Source organism: Agelaius tricolor, unplaced genomic scaffold (assembly GCF_023055355.1).
Source record: "Agelaius tricolor isolate 1412-34295 unplaced genomic scaffold, bAgeTri1.0.p SCAF_2, whole genome shotgun sequence".
Lineage (NCBI taxonomy): Eukaryota > Metazoa > Chordata > Aves > Passeriformes > Icteridae > Agelaius > Agelaius tricolor.
The window spans coordinates 70,733-92,017 of record NW_027269262.1 but is presented as its reverse complement, the minus strand read 5'-3'; the positions used below and the strand labels follow the sequence as shown (position 1 = coordinate 92,017).

The 21,285-nt window shown below is 39.8% G+C and overlaps 1 protein-coding gene across 6 annotated transcripts in view; it reads right to left on the bottom strand.

Moving 5' to 3' along the window:
- Nucleotides 1–14,978, bottom strand: part of SLC12A7 (solute carrier family 12 member 7) — a 79,528-nt gene extending 64,550 nt beyond the window's left edge. For 5 of the 6 annotated variants that reach the window (XM_071450094.1, XM_071450102.1, XM_071450122.1 and 2 more), the window contains exons 1-2: nucleotides 14,724–14,978; nucleotides 893–987 (exon numbers count right to left, since the gene is read on the bottom strand). In XM_071450094.1, the coding sequence (XP_071306195.1) occupies nucleotides 893–987; nucleotides 14,724–14,835 (207 nt within the window). In that variant the 5' untranslated portion in view covers nucleotides 14,836–14,978. Of the gene's footprint in view, nucleotides 1–892; nucleotides 988–8,702; nucleotides 8,773–14,723 lie in introns of those variants that run through there. The other variant, XM_071450112.1, reaches the window with a different exon arrangement.
- Between the last annotated feature and the right edge of the window lie 6,307 nt (nucleotides 14,979–21,285).

The window sequence follows — 21,285 nt, the reverse complement described above, 5'->3', positions numbered from 1 at the left end:
TATTGCATACATGACAAAAAGACAATTAATGATCAACATTAGTTTGATCCTAAGCAAAATTTTCTCTAAAACAGTGAAAAATAGTAAATATACATTATTTGGGTCATGCGCAGGTGAGACGAAAAACCATGTCCCCTGTGCAAAGATATTTGAAAGGAAGAAGAGAGAAATGTAAGAGAACAACAAGAAAAAATTGAGAAGAATGCAACAAGGTGGCTAAACAATGTTGGAAGCACCTTGTTTTTGTTAACAGCAAGCATCAGAGTAAGACTAGTTGATGCTGCTAGAGCACAGCAACTAAGGTTTTTACTAGAAATACTACTTAATTGCAAAAGTGGCCCTTAAAAGTACTCAATTAATACACTTTTTCCAGTAATTTGATTGTAATAATTCAGTTGATTAAAAAGGTATGAAATGTCCATTAATAAATAGATATTTACATTAGAAATTGCTATGGTGTGCTCTACATTGTAGTTGGACAATACAACTGGCTTGTAAATTTGGCTTGCAAATTTGTTTTTTAGCTTTGCTGTTTAACAAAAATTCCCCCGTTGAACAAATTATTTTGCTAATCCTCTTAAAACTGAATACTGCTTTCTTTAAAAAATACATTTGACTTCCAGTAGCTTTGTCTAACAGTGTCAAGATCATAGCCCAAAAAATTTAAATGCACGAAGATTTATTTCATATCTTCACATTTATGCACACCAATATTTACTGTTCTTGCCTATATATCATTCAAATCCACTGAAATGGAATGTTAGCAGGAACCAAACTATGAAAAAGTTATTAAAACTCATTTTCCCTGCCACTAAATTTTAAGACAGAAAGTAAACAGATGATTGCTCATCTCCATTAAAGGTGAAATATGTTTTTGGTGTATTTAACTTACCTCAAAGAGAGCCATATTCTTTCCTTCATACATGCTTCCTCTGCCCAGTTCTGCACAGTTAATAAATGGACTACTTTCCCTGGCAATCCCATCCCCTAGTGGAAAAGTAACACAATTAAAAACAAGAGGAAAAAAAAAAAAAGATACATTATACTATAAAAGGAATAGTCAGAAGAGTCTGGTAAGAGCTGGTTCTAAATAAGACCACAGGTTGCTGCAAACCCAGTTTTCATCTCAGACATGTGGATGTTAAACATTTAAGGAGATTTAGTTTAACAGTCTAATCTTGGTATAGTGTTTCATCATTATTACTCTTTAACACACATACTGATTTCTCCCCTACCCTTTCTAGTTTCCCTAAAAACACTTGATAATTGCACTACACATAAAGGTTTTGAGTATAGAATAAAATAGCCCTCCAGCTAACCTTTTTATTGCTTTACTGACTCCCTCAAAAAATCTCCAGTAGTTGAGGAAGGAATTTATGAAACGCAAAAGGAATTACTTTGTAAAGGTTGTGGGGAACCTTCCATGACATGTTGTACTTAACCTATTCCTTATTGAAATAGAAATTGCATTAACCTGTAGTTCTACTGACCTGCTCTGGCACACCTCTCAAAAAATACAGCATTACTTTCACTGCCTTACAGCCGACAAACTACAAAAACTATGACATGCTGATACCGTCACAACCCTGGCATTTCCAAATAATCTCAAGTCCTTGCCTGCACCACTTTGCCTGTGTGCCCTTTTGCCCTTATATGCACAGATGACCGCAATAGCACCTACAGTCTCTCCACTACAAAATTAAGGAACAGTTAGAGAACAAGCTGTACTCTTTTCCCCTGTCTCCTCCCTCTGCTCCCTACATGAAATCCTAGAAGAAAGCTCCGGCAAATGTGTACACTAGTCTCAGCACAACATATTATCTTGGTTGTAAACCAGACAGAAATATATCTCAGTCCCTCAAACATAAGAGGGACTGTGGATTTCCCACCACTAATTTCCTACCACTCTCCACAGTATCACTATAGTTATTGGTATCATGACATAGAAACCACATACTATTATAAGAGACACAGAATATAACAACTGTCCTAAAAATTAGGGCTTTAAAATTAGTTCCTCAGTCCAGAGAAGAAATGGTGATGAATTCACACATCCAATATACTTCCTTCTATCCACATCCTCCAACTTTCATTTTTCTGCTTCTCTACATTATATATTTGGTCTCTCACTACTTCAAGTCCTACAGCCTGGTTAGGCACCACTCTTCCAACCAAGGTTAATGCAAGGTCAGCAGAAGGAACACTGTTAAAACAAAAGAATCTCCCTCATGAACTAACACCTTGAGATGTTTCACAGTATATGGAACATGCTGGTTTCACACAAAATTATCTGAGAAATTGGCATTAATGGGCTCCATTGTACTTTAAAGAAAGATTCAATTAGCTTTTTCACAGACAACAAAAGAGCAACTCTGCCCTGAAACAAATACATCCTGATTTCTCTTACCATTTTGCTAAAGCATATGAGCACTTGGATTTCTTGCTTAAGACATTGCATTTTCTTTCCAAGATTTTTGCAATGTTGTTTTTCTTTTAGCTCCATTCCTGAAATCACCCATTATTTCTGCTGAAGTTTTTATAAGCCATTCATTAAAAGGTATGTTCCCAAGTTAAAATAAAAATAAGGTTGCTTGATTTCAGTCTTGCCAAGACCCTACTTCTATTGATTTTCTCACCAACTGACATCTGGTACCTGTAATTATTAACTAAATATCGGTACTCCTTTCAGGGTACTTCCAATCCCTTCAGAAAGGATTACTCTTCAAAAAGTGAGCTGGGAAATTTCAATTCTTGTTTTGCCTTCATATAGATGATAATGTCACTGGAGTTACTCTTTCAGTGGTTATCATTAGACTAATCTAAACACCAAAAGGGTAGCAAAAAAAAAAAAAAAAGTTAATCAGTATTCATAATTCTGAAGTTGAAGACTAGAATTTTGGCTAACCAGTTCTGGACATAAAAATCAGTATCTCAGCACTACACAGTATTTTAAATTGTAGATTGGAGAATTGTGAAGCTGTCCGTTATATGTTTCTATTTCTAAACAGAGTTACTTGGCTTTACTCCAATACGAAAAAGAGCACAGCATCTCTAACAAAAGTCTTGTTAAACGCACCTGACAGGCTTCAAACGGGAAAATACAGAACTTAGGATCTGAAGAACAAGAAACCTATTTCAGTGCTTACAACCAATATTCTGCCTATTTTAAAGTTTTCTGATAATAGTCTTCAAAATAGTCTGGTAGTGACAGACTGCAATAAACTCCTGTTTTTCTAACACAGTTTTCTTTTTGTATTTGTGTATGTTTGGCACAGCAATTTGATAGGCAATGCTGATCATGTCAAATATTATTTTACCTTCACTTGAAAGAGAATCAACACTGAAAAAGTGACCAAAAAAGCAAACTGACAAGTACTCTGTCATCTGCAGTTTGTTGACTACTTCTACAATTATAAAATCATTAGGACCACAGAATCATAAAAGCATTAAGATTGGAAAAGAGCCCTAAGATAAGGTCCAAACTTTGAACACTACCATGCCATCTTAATATAGCACTAAGTGCAACATGCAGTCATTTCTTGAACACCCCCAAGGATAGTGGCTCTACGACCTCCCTGGGCAGTCCATTCCAATGTTTAACCACCTTTTCAGTAAAAAAATTCTTCATCATGTCCAACCTGAGCCTACCCTGGTGCAGCCTGAATCCATTTCCTCTAGCCATATTGCCAGTTGCCTGGAAGAAGAGGCCAACCCCTATACTCTACTACAACTCCTTCCAGGTAGTTATAGAGAGTGATAAGGTATCTCCAGAGCTTCCTTTTCTTCAAGCTGAATGACCCCAGCTCCCTCAGCCACTTGACATCAGACTTGTGCTCCAGACCTTTTCATTGCCCTTCTTTGGACACACTCAGCAATTCAATATCTTTCTTGAAGAAAGGGGCCCAAAACTAGACACAAAACTCAAGGTGTGGCCTTAACAGTGCCAAGTACAGGGCAACAATCACTTCCCTAGTCCTGCTGGCCACGCTATTTTCAACAGGGACCAGGATGCCATTGGCCTTCTTGTCCACTTGGGCACACCACTGGCGCATATTCAATCAGCTGTTGACCTGCACTCTGAGGTCCTATTTTGATGAGCCACTTTCAAGCCACTCTTCTCCCAGTCTTCAAAGTTGCATGGGGTTGTTGTGCATGACCTGGCATTTTGCCTTACTGAACCTCATACATGTACCACAGTGGCTAACCTCCAGTTGTCCAGAACCTCCCCAGTTTATCAGGACTAACAATAATGATAGAGAGAGGCTTGGCAATCTCTTCTGCCAGCTCCCCAAGTACACTCTAGTGGGTTCCACCCAGCCCCATACACTTGTGAGTGTCTAAGTGGCTCAGTGGATCACTGACTACTTTTCTGGATTATAGTGGGTCAGTTCTGCTCCCCATCTCTCTCTACCAGCTCCAAGGGCTGGTCACCATGAGGATAACTGGTCTTTCTGTTGAAGACTAGGCAAAAAAGGCACCTCAGATTTCCTCATCCTTTGTTACAATGTTACCGTTCACATCCAAGAAAGGATATATTTTCCTTGGTCTTCTTTTTGTTAATATATTCATAAAAACACCTATGAACATCTTTGAGTTTTCATCACTGCTGTCAACAAAATCACCTTTATTTCAAATTGAAAACCACCACTTTTTGAAGTATCCTTATTTAATATGTTTAGATATACAGTGAATCTTATTAACATGTAAGTCAAACTGACATGTATTATACCATTCAGCAGAAAGAATTAGTTTCAGAATCTCAATGCACAGACATCATCTGTGGTGAAATTAACCAAACAAACTATCTCAATCTTTAGCTTATTCTTTCTTCAAAAGAAGATTCAATAGAAAAGAAATTATTCATTAGAAAACCAGAATCAAATTATGACAGGATTAACACTTTTCACAAATCCTGTAAATCTTGCCCCTCATGCATCAAGTGGACAATAGAAAAAGCTATTTCAGTTACTTCTACTGAGGTTACATGGAACACAAAAGCAATAAGAACTTCATTTCACTAGTAAGTCTTAAGCCATCTATGGTTTATCTCAGCCCTATCCCCTTGAACTCTATGAGGAAGCTTTAAGATAGTCAAATCACAGAATCATGTAGGTTGGAAAAGCACCTTGAGACCAACCATACACTTAACACTGCCAAATTCACCACTAAACAATGTTCCTAAGCACCACACCTACACATATTTTAAACATCAGCAGGGACAATGGCTCAGCCACTTCCTTGGGCAGCCCATTCCAATGCTTGACAAGCAAATCACCTTTTCCTTAGGTCTCTTTGAAATTGTGTCTGTTTAAACACTTCTCAAGTGTGACCTGAGTGAAACATAAAATAAAAATTAGAACTTCCAATGTAGTTTCAGTCATATCATTCAGCTGCATTTCTTCTGAAATCCAGTTTCTGCAAGCGAAGCATTCCAAAAATCTATACTTTCTGTTGCTTGATTTCTGAAAGTAACTCAGTTTATGAGGGTTTACAGACAAAAATCTTAAATCTAGACTAGTATTTCATTTTGGATCACAAAAAAGGCAAAATAGAATAACCAAAAAAACCCTTTGGGTTTGTTTATGGTATGTTTCATGTGTCTTCTGACACAGAAAAAATTTGCCTGTTGATATCATACTCCATGTCACTCAACTAAGTCATCAAAGCCTAAGTTTTAAAAATTATGTTTCTACCCTTGTACCTACTTTAAAAATTATTATTACAATTTTTAATCTGATACGGAATGTTCTTATAACCCAGCACAATTCTGTGCTTACTGCTGGAGCAGTAGACAAACTAAAGCCATGACTAATTGCTATAGATAGATAATGAGATGATTGGGTCTTACAATTGAGAGATGAATATTGTGTGAAAATTAAGAAAAGCTTTATTATTGTATAATTATGTTAATGTTGTTTAGATGTCCTCTGTTCTCCCCATAGTTGCCTTTTCCATCTACTCTGTATTGTTGCCATCAGACAGCCTGGGTTGTCTAGGACAGGTAGAGAGAAGGCGTGCACATGTGCCCCTTACCTGGGGCAGTTGGGAATGGAAAAGCTTGTTGCTAAGGTGGTGCAGCATGACAACACCTGACCCTCCAATCAAGTTACAAGAAAGCAGTCTCCACCAATGAACGGCAAAGAAGAGCTGACTGACAGACTTTGGAAGGGGCCAGTGTTGGCTGATGCAACCCCCAGGGGTATAAAAGACGGAGCATCCATCTTGAAGATGAACCAGCCACATGGTAGGCAGCCACGAAGGCAGCTCCCAGTGCTGCAACTTTTTCCTTATTTAGTCCTTTTGTTGTATTTTTGTTAAGGCTTAATAAACCTTTTAAAATTTTCAAAGTGAGCAGTTGTCTCTCACTCTAATGTACTTTTCCTAAAAGCCTGTGTGGTACTTGCTGTGTTGATGGGACATGTAAAAAACCCTACTCTTGATTTCTACATATACTCAAGCACTGTGATGAGTGATTGTATCTGAATGGAAATTAGGTGCAATGACATTTTTTTTGTAAACAAGACATACAGCTACAAGAATGTTGCAGTGTGAAGCAATTTCCTGTTTTAGCTATCCCAGTCCCCCAGGTGTGCCAACCTCTCCTTTCCCCGCCCCCTTGCCTCCTTGCTAAGTGCTGTCCATCAAGCTTAACATTCCAGCAAGGGCATCGTCTGGTTGGTGAAGTTCAAAAGATGCCCCTCAGCCCTGGGGTCATTGGCCCATCTAGGTGTCATTGTCTCCTGAGACTCCCCCCCCTCCCACCTGGTTGGTGGCTCACCTATCCCTTCCCTCCCCCTGCCCCCAGCCTTAAAAGACATGGAGACCATGCAGTCCCTATTCTGTTGGGAGCTGTTACCAAGATTCAGAGATCTGTGACCATGGAATCAAACTCTGGATTAACCTTCCGGCAGAATCCATCCCCTTTTCCTCTTCACCTCGCCTAAATCCTTTCCATCAAGGGTAATAACTGAATTCCTGCTTGTCTGGACTTGTTACAGTGCCTAGCCAGGGCATCATATAGCCAGCCAGGGGTGTCTCTGAGGTGAAAACACCACAGTTGCCGCCTCTGGCCAAGCAGCAAGGGCCAGAAGAGCTCAGGCACGTTCCCCCCTGTAATATTGGGATTATATTCCAATACAAGAAGAGAAGGTAGGAGATATATCTCAAGATAATATTTAGTGCATTGATGCACATCATTACAATGTGCACACCCATACACACTAGTCCCCCAAATGCCAATGCAGTGTAACCCACACAAATTATCACAAACTATACCAGAGCTGTTCTGGCCTTAAATTTTCTGACATTGTCATCAGATGATTTTTTATTAACACTTCCACACACCAAACAAAACTTCTTAGGTAAAAATTTTTGCACATCACAGTTCAGTGCTGGTCACAGACACAAAAGGCAGCACGGTGTGCAAATTGATATTCTTCAGAAGTTTCAGAGTAGCGATCCTCAGAAACACCAACAAGTAGATTACTTTTAAAGCATGCTAACAGGTAAAAATTTCTAAGCTGATCCAAACTGGCCCATTTTATACAGTGTAAACCAGAATCCAACAGTAGAGCTTAAACATGCAGACGCCAACTTCGCCAATAAGGTGGCCCTCTTATTCAGGGGTTGGACTAACATGATCTCCAGAAGTCCCTTCAAACTGTGACAATTTTGCAATTTCCCTCTCACACTTACTACTCACCACTCTGCATCCCCATATCATACTGCTCCTCATAAGAATTGAACTATTGAACATAAATGCATATGCTGTCACCAGAGACAATCAATGTAGGAATGAGCAATTACTCAAACAGAAACAACTTCCTTAGCATTCATAACAATTCCACCTCTGCCTCCTTCCCCACTCCCGAATCACAAGTAGCAGAGTATGAAAAATGTATGTTATAGCTGTCTTGTTATAGAGAAAGTGGCAGAGAAAGGATAGAGGATAGGAAACTATCATTTAATTGGTCCTAAATTTGCACTGTGATGCCTGATCAGGAGATTAGAACAAAAATATTTGACTATCTAATCTAATTTCCCATCTTTCTGCAGGCTCAGGAATTTAATTTGATCACTAAGCTCCATAACTTTAAAAAAATCATATTGTAATTTAAGCAGTGCATCTCTTGATGTTTTCAGAACTGAAATAAGAAAAAACCCTCTTAATTTATGTAAAGCTTAAGGGTTTTAATACTGAAAAAATCTCAAATTGTTCCATATTTCTACTTAAATTTGGTTCTTTCAAACTTCTAGGTTTAACATCCTAGTAACTGCTTCCAAATTTAACCACTTACAGTATTTTCTCTCTGTGAAGGTAAATATACTTATTTAAATCATCTCAACCTATCTCTTGAAAAATCAAAAAAATTCCTAAAACATTTTTCTAACTTTTTTTGTGGAAACGTTCTGTACAGGTTTTAAGTTACACAACATCAAAAAAAAAAAAAAAATCAAACTCTGAAAATCAAATACAGTGTTCTAACACCAGCCTCAGTCAATGCTATTTACAAAAGTATAATCGTCACTACTACTCCAAGGATCAGGCTAGCCCTCTTTACCATAGCATTAAACCAAGGTCATGGTATTCTATTCCAGTCTGACCCCTAAATCCTTTCCAGATTCACTGCTTCCTCACTGTCCCACACTATGTCTGCCATCATGATTCATATCCAAGTAATGCTTCTAATGCTCCTGTTTACCTTTGAATTCAAACATGTTTTGTCCAAAAAAGCAAGCACCTTTTTCTCCTGACATCCTGTAAGAGTTTAACATCTATCTGAAAAATACAAGTAGATAGCTTTCATATGGCAAAAGAATGCAAGTGTTGTTCAAAGGAGTGAGAGTTACATAAACTTTTGAACATGATGACCTCAAATACAGTAGTGCAGCTATGATAATGTATAACTGTTCTCCAAACAAGTACATGTGTTAAACTAGAAAAGCTTTGATTCCCACTAGAAATTGCTAATTTTATATGTTGTTATTTAAAGCAGAACTGCAGCTGGGGAATAACCTTTAACAGAAAAGCCCTAACTCTTCACAGTTTGCAAAGGGCAACCCTTAATCACAGTCCATGTACCTTGAGGTAGGTTCTGGTTAGCCATATACAGGTGAAACGTAACAGTTTTAAATAAAAACAATGGTAACATTTTCATTCACATAGTATTTGGTCACATTAAGAACATGCGACTGCAAACTGAGAATATGAAAATAGGATTCTGTTTGCACAAGAGACAGCAAACATTTAATGTTACTGTAACAAAACTTTTTAAGGTAAAAATACATAAAGTTTAAAAATCAATAAAACTGATGTATATGACCATCTCATCCAAGAAAGCTGCCTGTGGCAAAATCTGTAATTCTATCTTCTCTATCATGTGTATTTCCTTCCTGTATGTTCAAGTTTTTGATAGGGAGGCAACAAAAGAGAAGTCATAGAATCTTATAAATTAAATATCCTAACACTTCTAATCTAAACCCACATACTGGAGCACTCCTTAGAGCTCTAAAACATAGTCATGTTTTTAAAAGCCACCTTGGAGTTCTACAATACAGTCAAATTTTTAAAAGCCACTGTCTTCCTATAATGCAAATTATGAAAAAGGCATCCATAAAATTGTTTGAACACACTTTGCCTCAATTTTTGAGCCACATTGGTTTAAGAATTCAGTGCAACCTAACTCAAAGGTTCGTGTTATTGGGTTCTTTTTAGTAATTTAATGTCTAAATATATTTACTACATCACAAATTTCTTCCAGTGTTTTTATTAATGATAAGCACAATTTATATGTTATACTGATATGCAGAACAAAGTGTATTTAAACCCCTTGTAAATAAACCTCTTTACATAATGGATGATTCTAATATTACATGCATCATCTATGTTATCAACATTGCTAAATCTTGGATTTTTCTTTACTTAGGCTGCTATTATCATCAAGCACAACTTACTTCTAATGAAAACACTGCAAAAGCTCTTTATAAATTCTTTAAAATATGGCTGGAAGTACAGGAACCTCCTATTTCAGTAAGAAAGATATTAGAACCATGGTATTGTCTTGTAAAGAGACTCACTTGGATTTGGCCCGTTTTCTTCAAAATCTTGCTCACTCATGATTAAGGAAAATTAAGTGGGTCTCCTCTGATGATTCTTCAGGTACCAAGAATTGAAAGAGGAAACTGACAGTTCCTTCCTCCCAGCTTAATGTAAGACCTCAAATCCTGTTTCTTACTAGCATTGGATTAATCCTGAAACAAGTCATTAAGACTTCAGGCAGCATGAGTGCACATGACAGGAACTACATGAGAGTCACAGAATTCACTGAAGATCATTAAGCTGAAGGATTTTTGTCAGCAATAAACACCCTGCTTAGTGATATGGGAAGGATCAAGTCACTAAAACATCCCATGTCTCCATCTAATAAGTATTTTAAAAGTTCTATTTCTATCAAATAAATTAATTTTAAAATATATCCACTAAACAGATCAGTAGAGATTAGCAACAAGTAGTATTAACCTATTCCAAAGACCTATCTACTATTAACAAACCTTTTTTTACACACCAAAAGATATCTGTACGTATTAGCAGACCTTAAGCAAGTCAGTTAGTTTTTAAACATTGATTTTATGTAGAAATAGTTGGCATTTGTTCTACTTAAGATGTAGCAGAGAAACACTTTAAAATATAGTTCTAGTAATTTTGTAAGCTCTTTTTAAAAACAAATATTTTTAATTTATAAAGGTTTCTTTTTAGACTGGCAGCATAATTTGTTAATTCTCTTTCAAATTACATATGTCACTGTTTTCTAGTTTATGCATTAATGTATTACACGTTTTAAACCAGTCTTAAACTCATAAAAAGTGTTTCAATTCTGTTAAATGGATGCCAGCGATAGGAACAGACTAGTTCCTGGGATCAAATCCTTGAATAACATCTAAAATCTACTTTTCTCTGATCATAATATCTATGCTGCAAGCATGGTCAATTGTGGCAGTTAAGGTTGAAGGGTTGACTGAAAATACACTAGACTTCTCCGTGAGATTAATTATCTTCCTCCATTGCACATATATACACACATACACACACACACACACATAACTGTGTCGACTATTCCCTGGTTTTCCAATAAGTAACATTTTACAGAAATTCACAGCATCCATGCTTCATTAGTTATATGATGGCTTCTTTGTAGATGATCAGGTTTGTTATTGCTATTCCTTGTATTTGAGGGTCTTCAATTTTAAAAGAATTTGCAGGAGTTAGTTCTCACATTAGTTTCTAAATAAGAAACTGCTGTGGAAAGGTAACTAATACTATGGGATGCTAAAAATACTAGCGATGTCTTGAAGCACCTGATACACAGAGCTGCTAAGGAACGAAAAGCTGATCAACTTTACAAAATTTTTACAGGTCTATCTAGACAGTCACTACAACTATGTGTGAAAAAACCAAACAAAACACCCAAAACAAATCAAGCCCAGAATTTCTTATAAAACTTCATACCTTACTGTCTACACTCATATTTCCTTCTCCTCTTCAACCATTTACTATCTCCTGACTACCCTTTCTTTGTAGTCTATTATAAGCACATTAAAAGACACAGAAGACAGGCATATCTTCTTTCTGCTACTTTGTGAACATTTGAGTTAGCAGGCTGCACCCTTAACCATGTTAACTTGAAGTATTCTGCCTTTTCTGAAGTACTACTGTGACTAATGCTACAGTCCAGCCCCATAGGGAGTCACAAATGTCTTCTCCTCCTTTCACATACATCAAAGTATCATATAGTCAGAAAATATGAAGATATGGAATTTCAGATTATTAAGAAGGAGTGTAGATCATAGAACAAGAAGATCCCAGGTTACTCCTTTACCACATAGATGATTATCAGATAAGAATGTGTGAAAGGGGATAAATGCACAAAATTGTGCACTAATTGGTAAGTGCCTTGCTAATAAAAATCAAAACTACTGTTGATCTAATGACTAGACAGCATACAATTGATTCCCTCAAAAAAAATGAGCAGAGTTTGATGGGACAGGTTTGTCAGGTTTTCATGTATTTGGTAGGTTAGGTTTTTTTTTAAAAAAAGGTACTAGTGCAGTCAAGGAAAAACTACTTGGTTTTTAAGACAGACAATTCAATCAAAACTGATAACATGCTAGATTTCTAAACAACTGGAACAAAATAACATGCTGAGCTATATAGGCTAAAGATAAGTCAAATGGGAAGTTCCCATTCTCCTCTTTTTTATGTTCATCTCTGCTCTCAGCTTTACCCACCTCTCACCTTGACACAACCCTAGCCATTCTCACTTTTTGCAGTACTCACCTCAACCCAAAATGATTTTTACCTCTCCAGCAGTTTACTTTACTCACAGTTTAGCATGCTGAACCAGATCAGTGAAGCGTCTGATGGTCAAGTGCAGGAAAAAGGAAGCAAACCCAGACACAGAGGAGGACAAGGAAAGAAATAATTTACTTCTTAGCCTTTTTCTCAAGGCTAGAGCAGTGAGAAGGGCAAGGAGTCCTTCTCTGAGCAGCAGGCTTTTAGATGGGCTTAACTACAGCAGCTATCAGAAGTACAAACATTTCAGAATGCTTTACTTTTCAGAAGAATAACTCAAGAACAATTATTTTATTATACAGCATTAACTTAACAATTCCATACAATACCCAAAGCAACACTGAGTAGCACATCTTTCACTTCCCAAAACTCTCTGTCAGATGGTAGCATTTAATCTCTTCATGAGGTCAGAACTCTTCGCCTATAATTTATATACAAACCAATGCCTTCGCTTTTCACTGTTTTTGTCTCTACTTCCAATTTTACAAACACACAAGAAGAATCATACGTAAATTCATCCCTTTGACTGATACAGATCCATAACAGTATTTAAATATATCTTGCAATTGTAACTACTAGTCCCCAAACCACTACCTAATCACATAATTTTTTTTTTATTTATCTCTGGTCTTTAGGGTTGTGATAAACCACTGTGAAAGCAGCAGTTCCTCTCTTCCTCTCACCTTCCCAGGATTTAAAAATGTTCCAAGCCTTTCAGATACTTCATATAACTTCATATATACATGCAGTCTAACAAATCCTGTCTAACTTTGCCTGTATGTATAGTCAGTATTTTAACATGCTACCTGTGTAAACACATGCCTCTCTGACTAGCTCTTCTACCAAAAGAAAATTTGTCCAGATGAATGCTGTACTGCTAGTCATCCATCCAGTACAAACAGATGTCACAGAAACAAACTGTTGTTGTTGTTTGTTGTCAGAAACAAACTGTTAAACTTTCACAGCTTATATTGCTTTGGTTTTTCTATTGCATTTAGTTCGGAAAAAGAAGAGGCAGTTATTAGAACAACTAGTGATCGTTTGAATATACTAAGGGAAAGGCAACTATATGTATTGTATATCTTTAGTGGGTTAGTAAGATTTTAGAGTAAAAAGCTTTGGAAGAAAATAACCCAACTGTGTCAGCTTGGTGTTTTACTATATTAGCTTCCTAAAATTAAGTCTGTCAAATATCTGTGTTTATCTCTTTACATTCATATCCCACATCACACGGAATTAGCCTTAATTATCTGCCACCTGTACCACAAAAATAAGATGCCTTTTACAAACCCCCATTTATTCACCTGTTATCATGTAACAAAGTTAATCCCCCCACCCAAACTTTTACAGAAGTATCGATTGTAACAAAGCATCCAGAATAAAGTTCAAGATGTGAACTAGCTCTCGAAGTGCTAGCAGAGATTCACACACCATACTTGGTATTGCTGCTGCAACACGCTTCGGAAAAAGGAAGTGTTAAGCGCCACAAGAATTACTGGTTTCCCAGCAGTGCCTTATCATGCAAGTGAAGAATCACTCATTTCCCCAGCAACGCTGGCAGAGAAATACTACTGCCCCTGCATAAGGGGTTGTCCTGAGCAGACCCTCACTCACGATGCCCGAGCTCCACCTCCGGTTTGATTCTACTCCCCCAGGAAACTTCAGGAACGAGGCCTAGCAAGAAGCAAGGCTCCGAACGCGACGGCATCTCGTAGCAAACACCTACTTAACCCTAGACGCTATATCTGATGCAAAAGCACATGGCTGGACAAACACCTGGAGCAACGCAGGTAAAATTGTGCTCTTCTCCACAGTCTGAATCTTGCCTCTTAGCCGTCTCTCTAGTGTGCTCCAACAGCAGTTAGCCTTAAAGACAGCCTAATGGTTGGATTTGATGATCTGATCTTAAAGGTCTCTTCCAACCTAAACGATTGATTCTACGTGTTTTCCCCGTTTGTTAAACCGCCGTGGGCGACGCTGTTTCCGCCCGCTTCCCGTCGCAGACGGGAGGCGGTCTGACCGCCCCACACCGCCCCGGGCAGGCGCCGCGCCCGACAACGGGCTGCTCCGCTCCCCCGGCTGGAGCCGCCCATAAGTACTTCCTCTTTTCGGCCAGCGGCGCTGACTAATGGAAACAAAGAGAAACAGGCTCTCAGCCACCCCAGGCGCCAGACTTTCGCCCTTTCCCGAAGCGCACTTCTACACCTGGACAGGTAGCCCCGGCATCGCTCGCTGCAGAGAGGCGATGCGGCCCCTCCACAGTATTCGGGGACTCTCTGTCGGCCCTTCGGCCCGCCACAGACCCGCTCCTCCGCACGCAAAGAGCCGACGCTCTCTTTAGGCGTTGACCACCGGCGCTTCACCACTCTCTCACCAGTGCCCCGGTCTCTCTCGTCGCCTTCATCTTCCTCCTCTCGCTGCTGCTCATCCCGCTGCCGCTCTTCGCCCTGCGCCTCCACCGGCACCACCGTGAAGCTCGTCGGCATGCTGCAGACGGCCACAGACCCGCTGGCGCCTCCTCCTAGGGCAGCGGGCAGGGTGAGCCGGGCGCTGCCGCCTCCCTCACGTGAGAGCCATTTCCTCACGCAGCGGGGGGGCGGTGGCCGGCAGCGCGCCACTTCCCCCTCACCGCTCGCCTGATGGCGCTGCGGCCGTAACTCCGAAGGGAGGGGCACGGGCCTTGGGGCATCCCCTCTTCCTCAAACCTTGGCTTACAGTTACCCTTGCAGCGCTAAGACCAGTAGGCTACTGCTCCTCTGATCCCACCGGACAGAAATTGCTTTCCAAACGAAACCAGAGCCAGGCTGTAGGACCTTAATCCTCCAGATCACTGAAGGGATGAGAGTATCCAAAAGGCCTAAGCAGGGGATTTATGATCACCTTTTGGACAAGTGGAGAAAATTCACTGTGTGCCTTTGGACTACCAGGACATAAAGATGGCTCCCAGAAATCTGCTTTTCTACACAGCAGCCATGCTTTGCAGTAGGCAGGTGAAGGTCCTGGGATTCAGGCCGGAGTCAGCATTTAAACTCTGACCAGCAGTGACGCAGATTTAGAGAGTCAGTGGATGAGCAGTGTATCAAATTAAATATTAATGATGTAGCACTAGTGATGGGATATAGCTCTTGGTTACCTCTAACTTCCATCTCAAAGGAGGTCGTAGCATCTCCACTCCAAAAGTAGAGAAAACAAATTTAAAAGCCAAGGGCATTTTTCTTGTTTCTTGTTCTTCTAGCAAAGTGCTAGAATAAACCAGAAAGACTATTTATTCAGTCTGTATCTGTGTCTTTCGGAAGAGGACTGGTAGTTTTGTGGCTCCTATACTTCATTGGAATGGAAGATGTATATGTGACACTGCAGTCTGTCCCACAGCATAAAGGCCTTCAGAGAAGGGAGTAGGCAAATTATTCTGGCCATCAAAAGTGGCAGTGAGCTGGCAGATGTGAAGATAATTGGTTTGAAAAACAGCATTTACTGAATCAGATTTCAGTGAAAAACAGAATTCCCTGAAAAACAGAATTCACAATCCCTCCTCTTCGTTTTTCTTACTGTATTTGGCTTGAGCTACAACTTATGTACTTCTACACTTTTGGCATGCTGATACTTTTCATAGATCTTAAATGCCTTGTTTTCATCATCTTTTTCTTTTCTCAATACCATAATTTTCTGCTTTCGTCCTGTGGTTCCCAACTTTGGATTGGTGGATACTGTCATTATTTGCATGTTTTGGACTACATAAGTGATTAATTGAATAAAGCATGAGATCAAACATGGAAGAAAGATTAGACCTGTTATTCCGCATAGCAATACAAATCCGGCCCTCTTCCACCAGGATATTCCAAAAAAAATCTTCCAACTGTCCTTTATTCATTATAGATTCCCATTTTTGGGAATCTGGCACATGGGCTATTTTCCAGATGTTTCTGGCTATATCCAAAACTGCATCCCCAATATCATCAATTTGTAGACAGCAATCAGATGTGTTAAACCCCCCCCTCTTCTGCTAACAAATAGTCTAGTGCTAACCGGTTTTGATGCACTGCAGCTCTGGTTTGCTTTTGCTGTTTGACTGTTCATTCCATGGCCCCTGCTGTTTCATTAGGTATGATTTCTGCAACTGCTTGTAGTCTTATGATGCAATTCAACATATAAATTGGGGTTCAATATCTCCAACTCCCATCTTGTGCCCAGGTAGGTGGACCCTATGTCTGTATTATCCATTCAGGTGGCCAGTCTTCATCACCCCACTTTTGGTATCCCCCAATTTCTCCAATTAGTTCTCTCTTCTTTCTTTTTAAGGCATCATACACCAGTATTCCCAGATCATCTCCATCTTGGCTTGGCAACAGGAAAAATCCTGGTTGTATAATTCCCAGGCTAAAACTTCCTTTCCATAGGAGAGGAAGTTCTGAATAAGCCCTTTTTCCACATATCCAAAATAAGCCATCTGGTGCTTTCCATTATTTGTTCCTTTGGTAATTCATATTTTCCCAAAATTTGGATATTTCAGGAATCCCATAATAGGGATTTTTCCCTGAGTCATTGCACTGGAAAAGTTTAATTTCTTTTTCATATTTACAATTCTTTTTCCTTTCCTGAGTCCAATATTAGGATATTGGCCCAGGGATCCACCATGTGAAAGTTCCATTATATACTTTAACACTTTTATAAAAGGTCTGTCCTTGTCTAAAAATTCTCTTCCCATAGGCCAGAGGCACTCCTCTCCAATTATGTCTGAACTTAATATCCACCCCTCTGTCTGATTTTCCCCTTTTATTTTGGATCTGTTCCATTTGAGAAGTTCAGCTGGGCCTAGGCTACTACCCTTCCATGGCCATTCTTCGGATATTAAAGCCCCTCCACAAACCCAGCAGCTGCTAACATTTAGCTCCCTGCTGATCCTTTCTCCCAGATCTACAAAGAAGTTTTCCCCTAACTTTGGTATTACTATTTCATTTTCCAGTTGTTCTCTGAGTTTTGCATATAAACCTCCATGCGAAGTTGGCTTCAGAGTGGTGGGTTGCTGTGTCTGTTTTCTTTGTTTTGTTTATCCTTATTCGTTCCCGTATTAAATCTTTTATCAAATCTTGTTCCTTTTTCTATTCTCGGGTTTGACTCATGGGGAAACAAACCCATTTGTGTCCTCATGGGCAAAATGACCCTACAGTTTTGGTAACTTTATACATTTGGTTATTTTGTATGTGGGTGTCTACCTGAGAGGAGTTACAGCAGTGGTGGCTAATGAAGGTATGAAAGCTAAAGTAAGAACCTTGGGTTTTCCCATGGTATAGTGGTCTGTAGCATTTGTGGCAGGGATCATCTGGATTCCCAAAGGTGACATGATTAATAAGGAGTAACAGAAGCCCAGTATAATGTGTACCCCCACCTGCCATGACTGATGAGGTTGCTGGCCACAGCATGTGGACATGAGTGGTGGCAAGTATAGTGGTTAATCTGGTCTTGCCTTCTGGTCTCCTTATCCTAAAATTACCTATGTAACCTGCTTTTCTCATTTTGTGATTCTCTGTAGTTCCTTACATAGTCAGCCCTTATTAAGTTCACTCTCAGAATAGGGTCTTATTATCTCCCCATCATATAGAGTGGTTGCCTGCATTCAAAATATGGTCTCTGTTTTTGATTTAGTACCTCCCATTCAGCTTCTAATAGCTCGTGAATATCAGGGATCATCCACTCAACTCCACAACAAAGTGTTAGAATTGGTACCTGCCCTCGATTAGTGCTGGAACTTTTCCCTTTATCTTGACAAATTTTGTTACGTGCTTGCTGTCTGAGTGAGCTTCAGTGCCAGAGCTGGCCACAGTTTTCACATTGACACTGTACCCAACTTGAGTGTCTCATTCCAGGGTGCTTTAAGCCAGGTATGTGATCAAGAATAAATCTGGGAGGTGTCTCAGCAGAAAAGGCTAATAGTTGTTCTTTCTGCACATCACAGGCAAAAGCAAAAACTCTAGGCTCACCTATGGACCTGGTGTTTGTTAGTTTGCATATACCTGATACCCCTGATTGGGGAGGTAGCAAACCACCGCCCCAGAGTTTGGAAACCTTCTGGCCTTTGGGGATACAAAAGAATCAATAAAGCTCACGGGGAAACATTGCAGTACCTCTTCTAGGGCTCGTCCAAATAAATTAGGGGATTCAGTAAATCCTTGGGGCAATTTAGTCCATCTGAATTTTTGCTCTCTCCCTGTATCAGGATCTTCCCATTCGAAAGCAAATATATCTCTGCTTTCCTCTGCAAAGGGACAAACCCAAAAGGCATCTTTGAGATCTATCACACTGAAGCATCAGTGTGATGGAGGAATTCTACTTAACAGTGTATAGGGATTTGGTACTACTGCATATCATTCTATAGTTCTTTTGTTTATTTCTCTCAGGTCTTAGATGAGTCTCTATGTCCCTTTTGATTTTTTTATCTAATAATATGGGGGTATTGTGGGTAGACATGCACGGCTCCAAAGTTTCATCTTTGATTAATTCATGATTTACAGTTTTCAACCCTTTTCTTGCTTTGAGAGAGAGAGGATATTGCTGTATCCTTTGTTGTGGTTACACTACTATAGATAGGAGTTGTGTTTAACTTACCCTTATTTCCAGGTTTGGCCCAAACTACTTCAATTTGCTTTTCATCTTCTTTTAACCTGAGGAATTTAACTACCATTTTATCCCCTTCTGGAAGGATTCCTATGCCTAACTGTAGTTGCAACCCCCTTCCCAGCAGATTACATCCTGCCCCTGGTACAAATAAAACATCCCCCATTCCTATCTTGTTGGTTCCTTCAAATATCATGTTTTATGACTGGCACTCTAAATCCTTCCCCTTTTGCCCCTACTACTTGAACTGTATATTGGCTTTTCTCTCTGTTGGGGTTTTACACACACATGTCCTCTCTGCCCCTGTATCCACTAAAAACTTGAATTCCTCCTCCTGGGGGCCTACTTTTAAAGTTATTAAGGGCTCCTGTTGATATTTTGCCCCCAGGAGATAGAGGCCTCGACCCCCCTATTTGCCTGTTTCTTGAACCTCGTTGAAAACTTTCAGATCCTTTTCTCTCTGTGGGCAGTTTCATCCTTAGTGTCCGATTTTCTTGCAAAAATGGCAGATTGGGCCCTGATTATTAAATTCCCCTTCTTCCCTTGTAGGGCCTCTCTCCAAGGGAGCTCTATTCCCCTTAATTTCCTCCCAGCCCCCTTGCTGTGGCCTGACTGGGGCCTCACCTCCCTATAGGAGTGAGTCTTTGCCCAGTGGTTTCCTTCAGCAATAGCAGCTGCCATTAGCTTAACCTTTGCCTTTTCTTTCTCTTCATCTCTTCGTACCTCTTTAGCAGGTCATTCAACCCTCTGTCTTGCCAATCCTCTAATCCTTCTAGCTTCTTTTTTATATCTGGCCAAGCATATGTGTCAAAGGTCACTTTTAGCAGTGTTTGTCCCACCTCTGTATCAGTATCCATTCTTGAGTACTGCCTCATATTCCTTTTTAACCTCTCCAGCCCTTCAGTTGGGGTTTCATCTTTTTTTTCTTGCTCTGCAAACGCTGTGTGGGCATTCTGATTACGGGGAACTGTTTCCCTAATTCCCCTGATAATCAATGTTCTGTATTCTTCCATGTTTTGCCTTCCCCTGGAGTCATTATGGTCCCACATCCTGCACTGTAGACTGTAGTCGCATTTTATCCTCCCCAGGGGGTCTGTTGATGTGTTCCCTCTCCCATATTCACATACCAGCAGCTCAAATCATCTGTCTTTTTTCAAATGTAAACAAAAGGTTTAGTATAGAATGAATTTCTTCCCAAGTATAAATATTAGGCCCTAAAAAGTGGTCTACTTGTTCTGGTAATCCAATAGGGTCTTCAAATAGACCTCTCAATTCCTTTTTGAATGCTCTTACTTTGAAGGAATTGAGTGGGACTGTGACAAACCCAATCCCCCCTTGTGCCCCTCCCAGTGGAACTTCCTAGAAGGGGCATAGTGATGCTGCTTGGTCTTCCCTTTTTAATTCCTCCTGTTGAGCAGCTCTTCCCCAGGTATTCTGACTAGGCCTGTCAGGGGGCTGAGGAGGTTCATTGGGTGCTGGCAGATATGGGGGGGAAGACAGTCTAAGAGGTCCCTCTTTTTGTCTTCTTCTAATTTAAACACCTTCACTTCTCCCAGAGAGTTTACCTTCCCCGAGCAAGTGGCATAATCCTTTTCTCCTTGCCTGACACCTTTCTTGTCATTTACATAAGTATTTAAGGCTTGGCATATTTCCCTTTCAAAAGACCCATGTAGGGGCCAGAATAAATGCTCTGATCTTATCTCTTTAGTTCACTAAATCATACAATAATGTATCATTTTGATCTTATTGTTATTCTTTGTGTCAGGGTTCTGCTTCCACTGTGCCAACTTTATACCAAGGGGACTATGGGGAGGTATATCCATGGGTGCTTTCTTTTTGCTTGCTTTGTGTTCCATTCTGTTTCATTTGTCCCAGCACCTCCCACACCACCCTGGTGGCCTATCTTCTTTCTTAGCTTCCAAGTGAATCTAACTACACACTCTTTACAGTTTTTTTTCCCCAGTTCTCCTCGGATTTAATCCAAATCCTGGGAAATAAATACTGTCTTTCACACACTACTTTGATGATCTTTGCCTGTCGTGACTCAGCTTCTGCTTCACTCCAGGCTTCTCTTATCCTTGGGCTACCCACTTCTTCATGTCCTACAGAAATTATGACCTGAGATCTGGTACTCAATTCTGCCCTATGGCACTCCTGACAGCAGGCACTCCTGCGAGAGGCAGTACAATGCCACCTCTTATGACAAGTTTTACACTCACACAAGACCCAAGGTTCACACCCAGGTCCACAATTCAAACACAAAACTACACTTATACAAACAACACAAAAATTTTATTATAAAACAATACAATGAGCACTCTGCC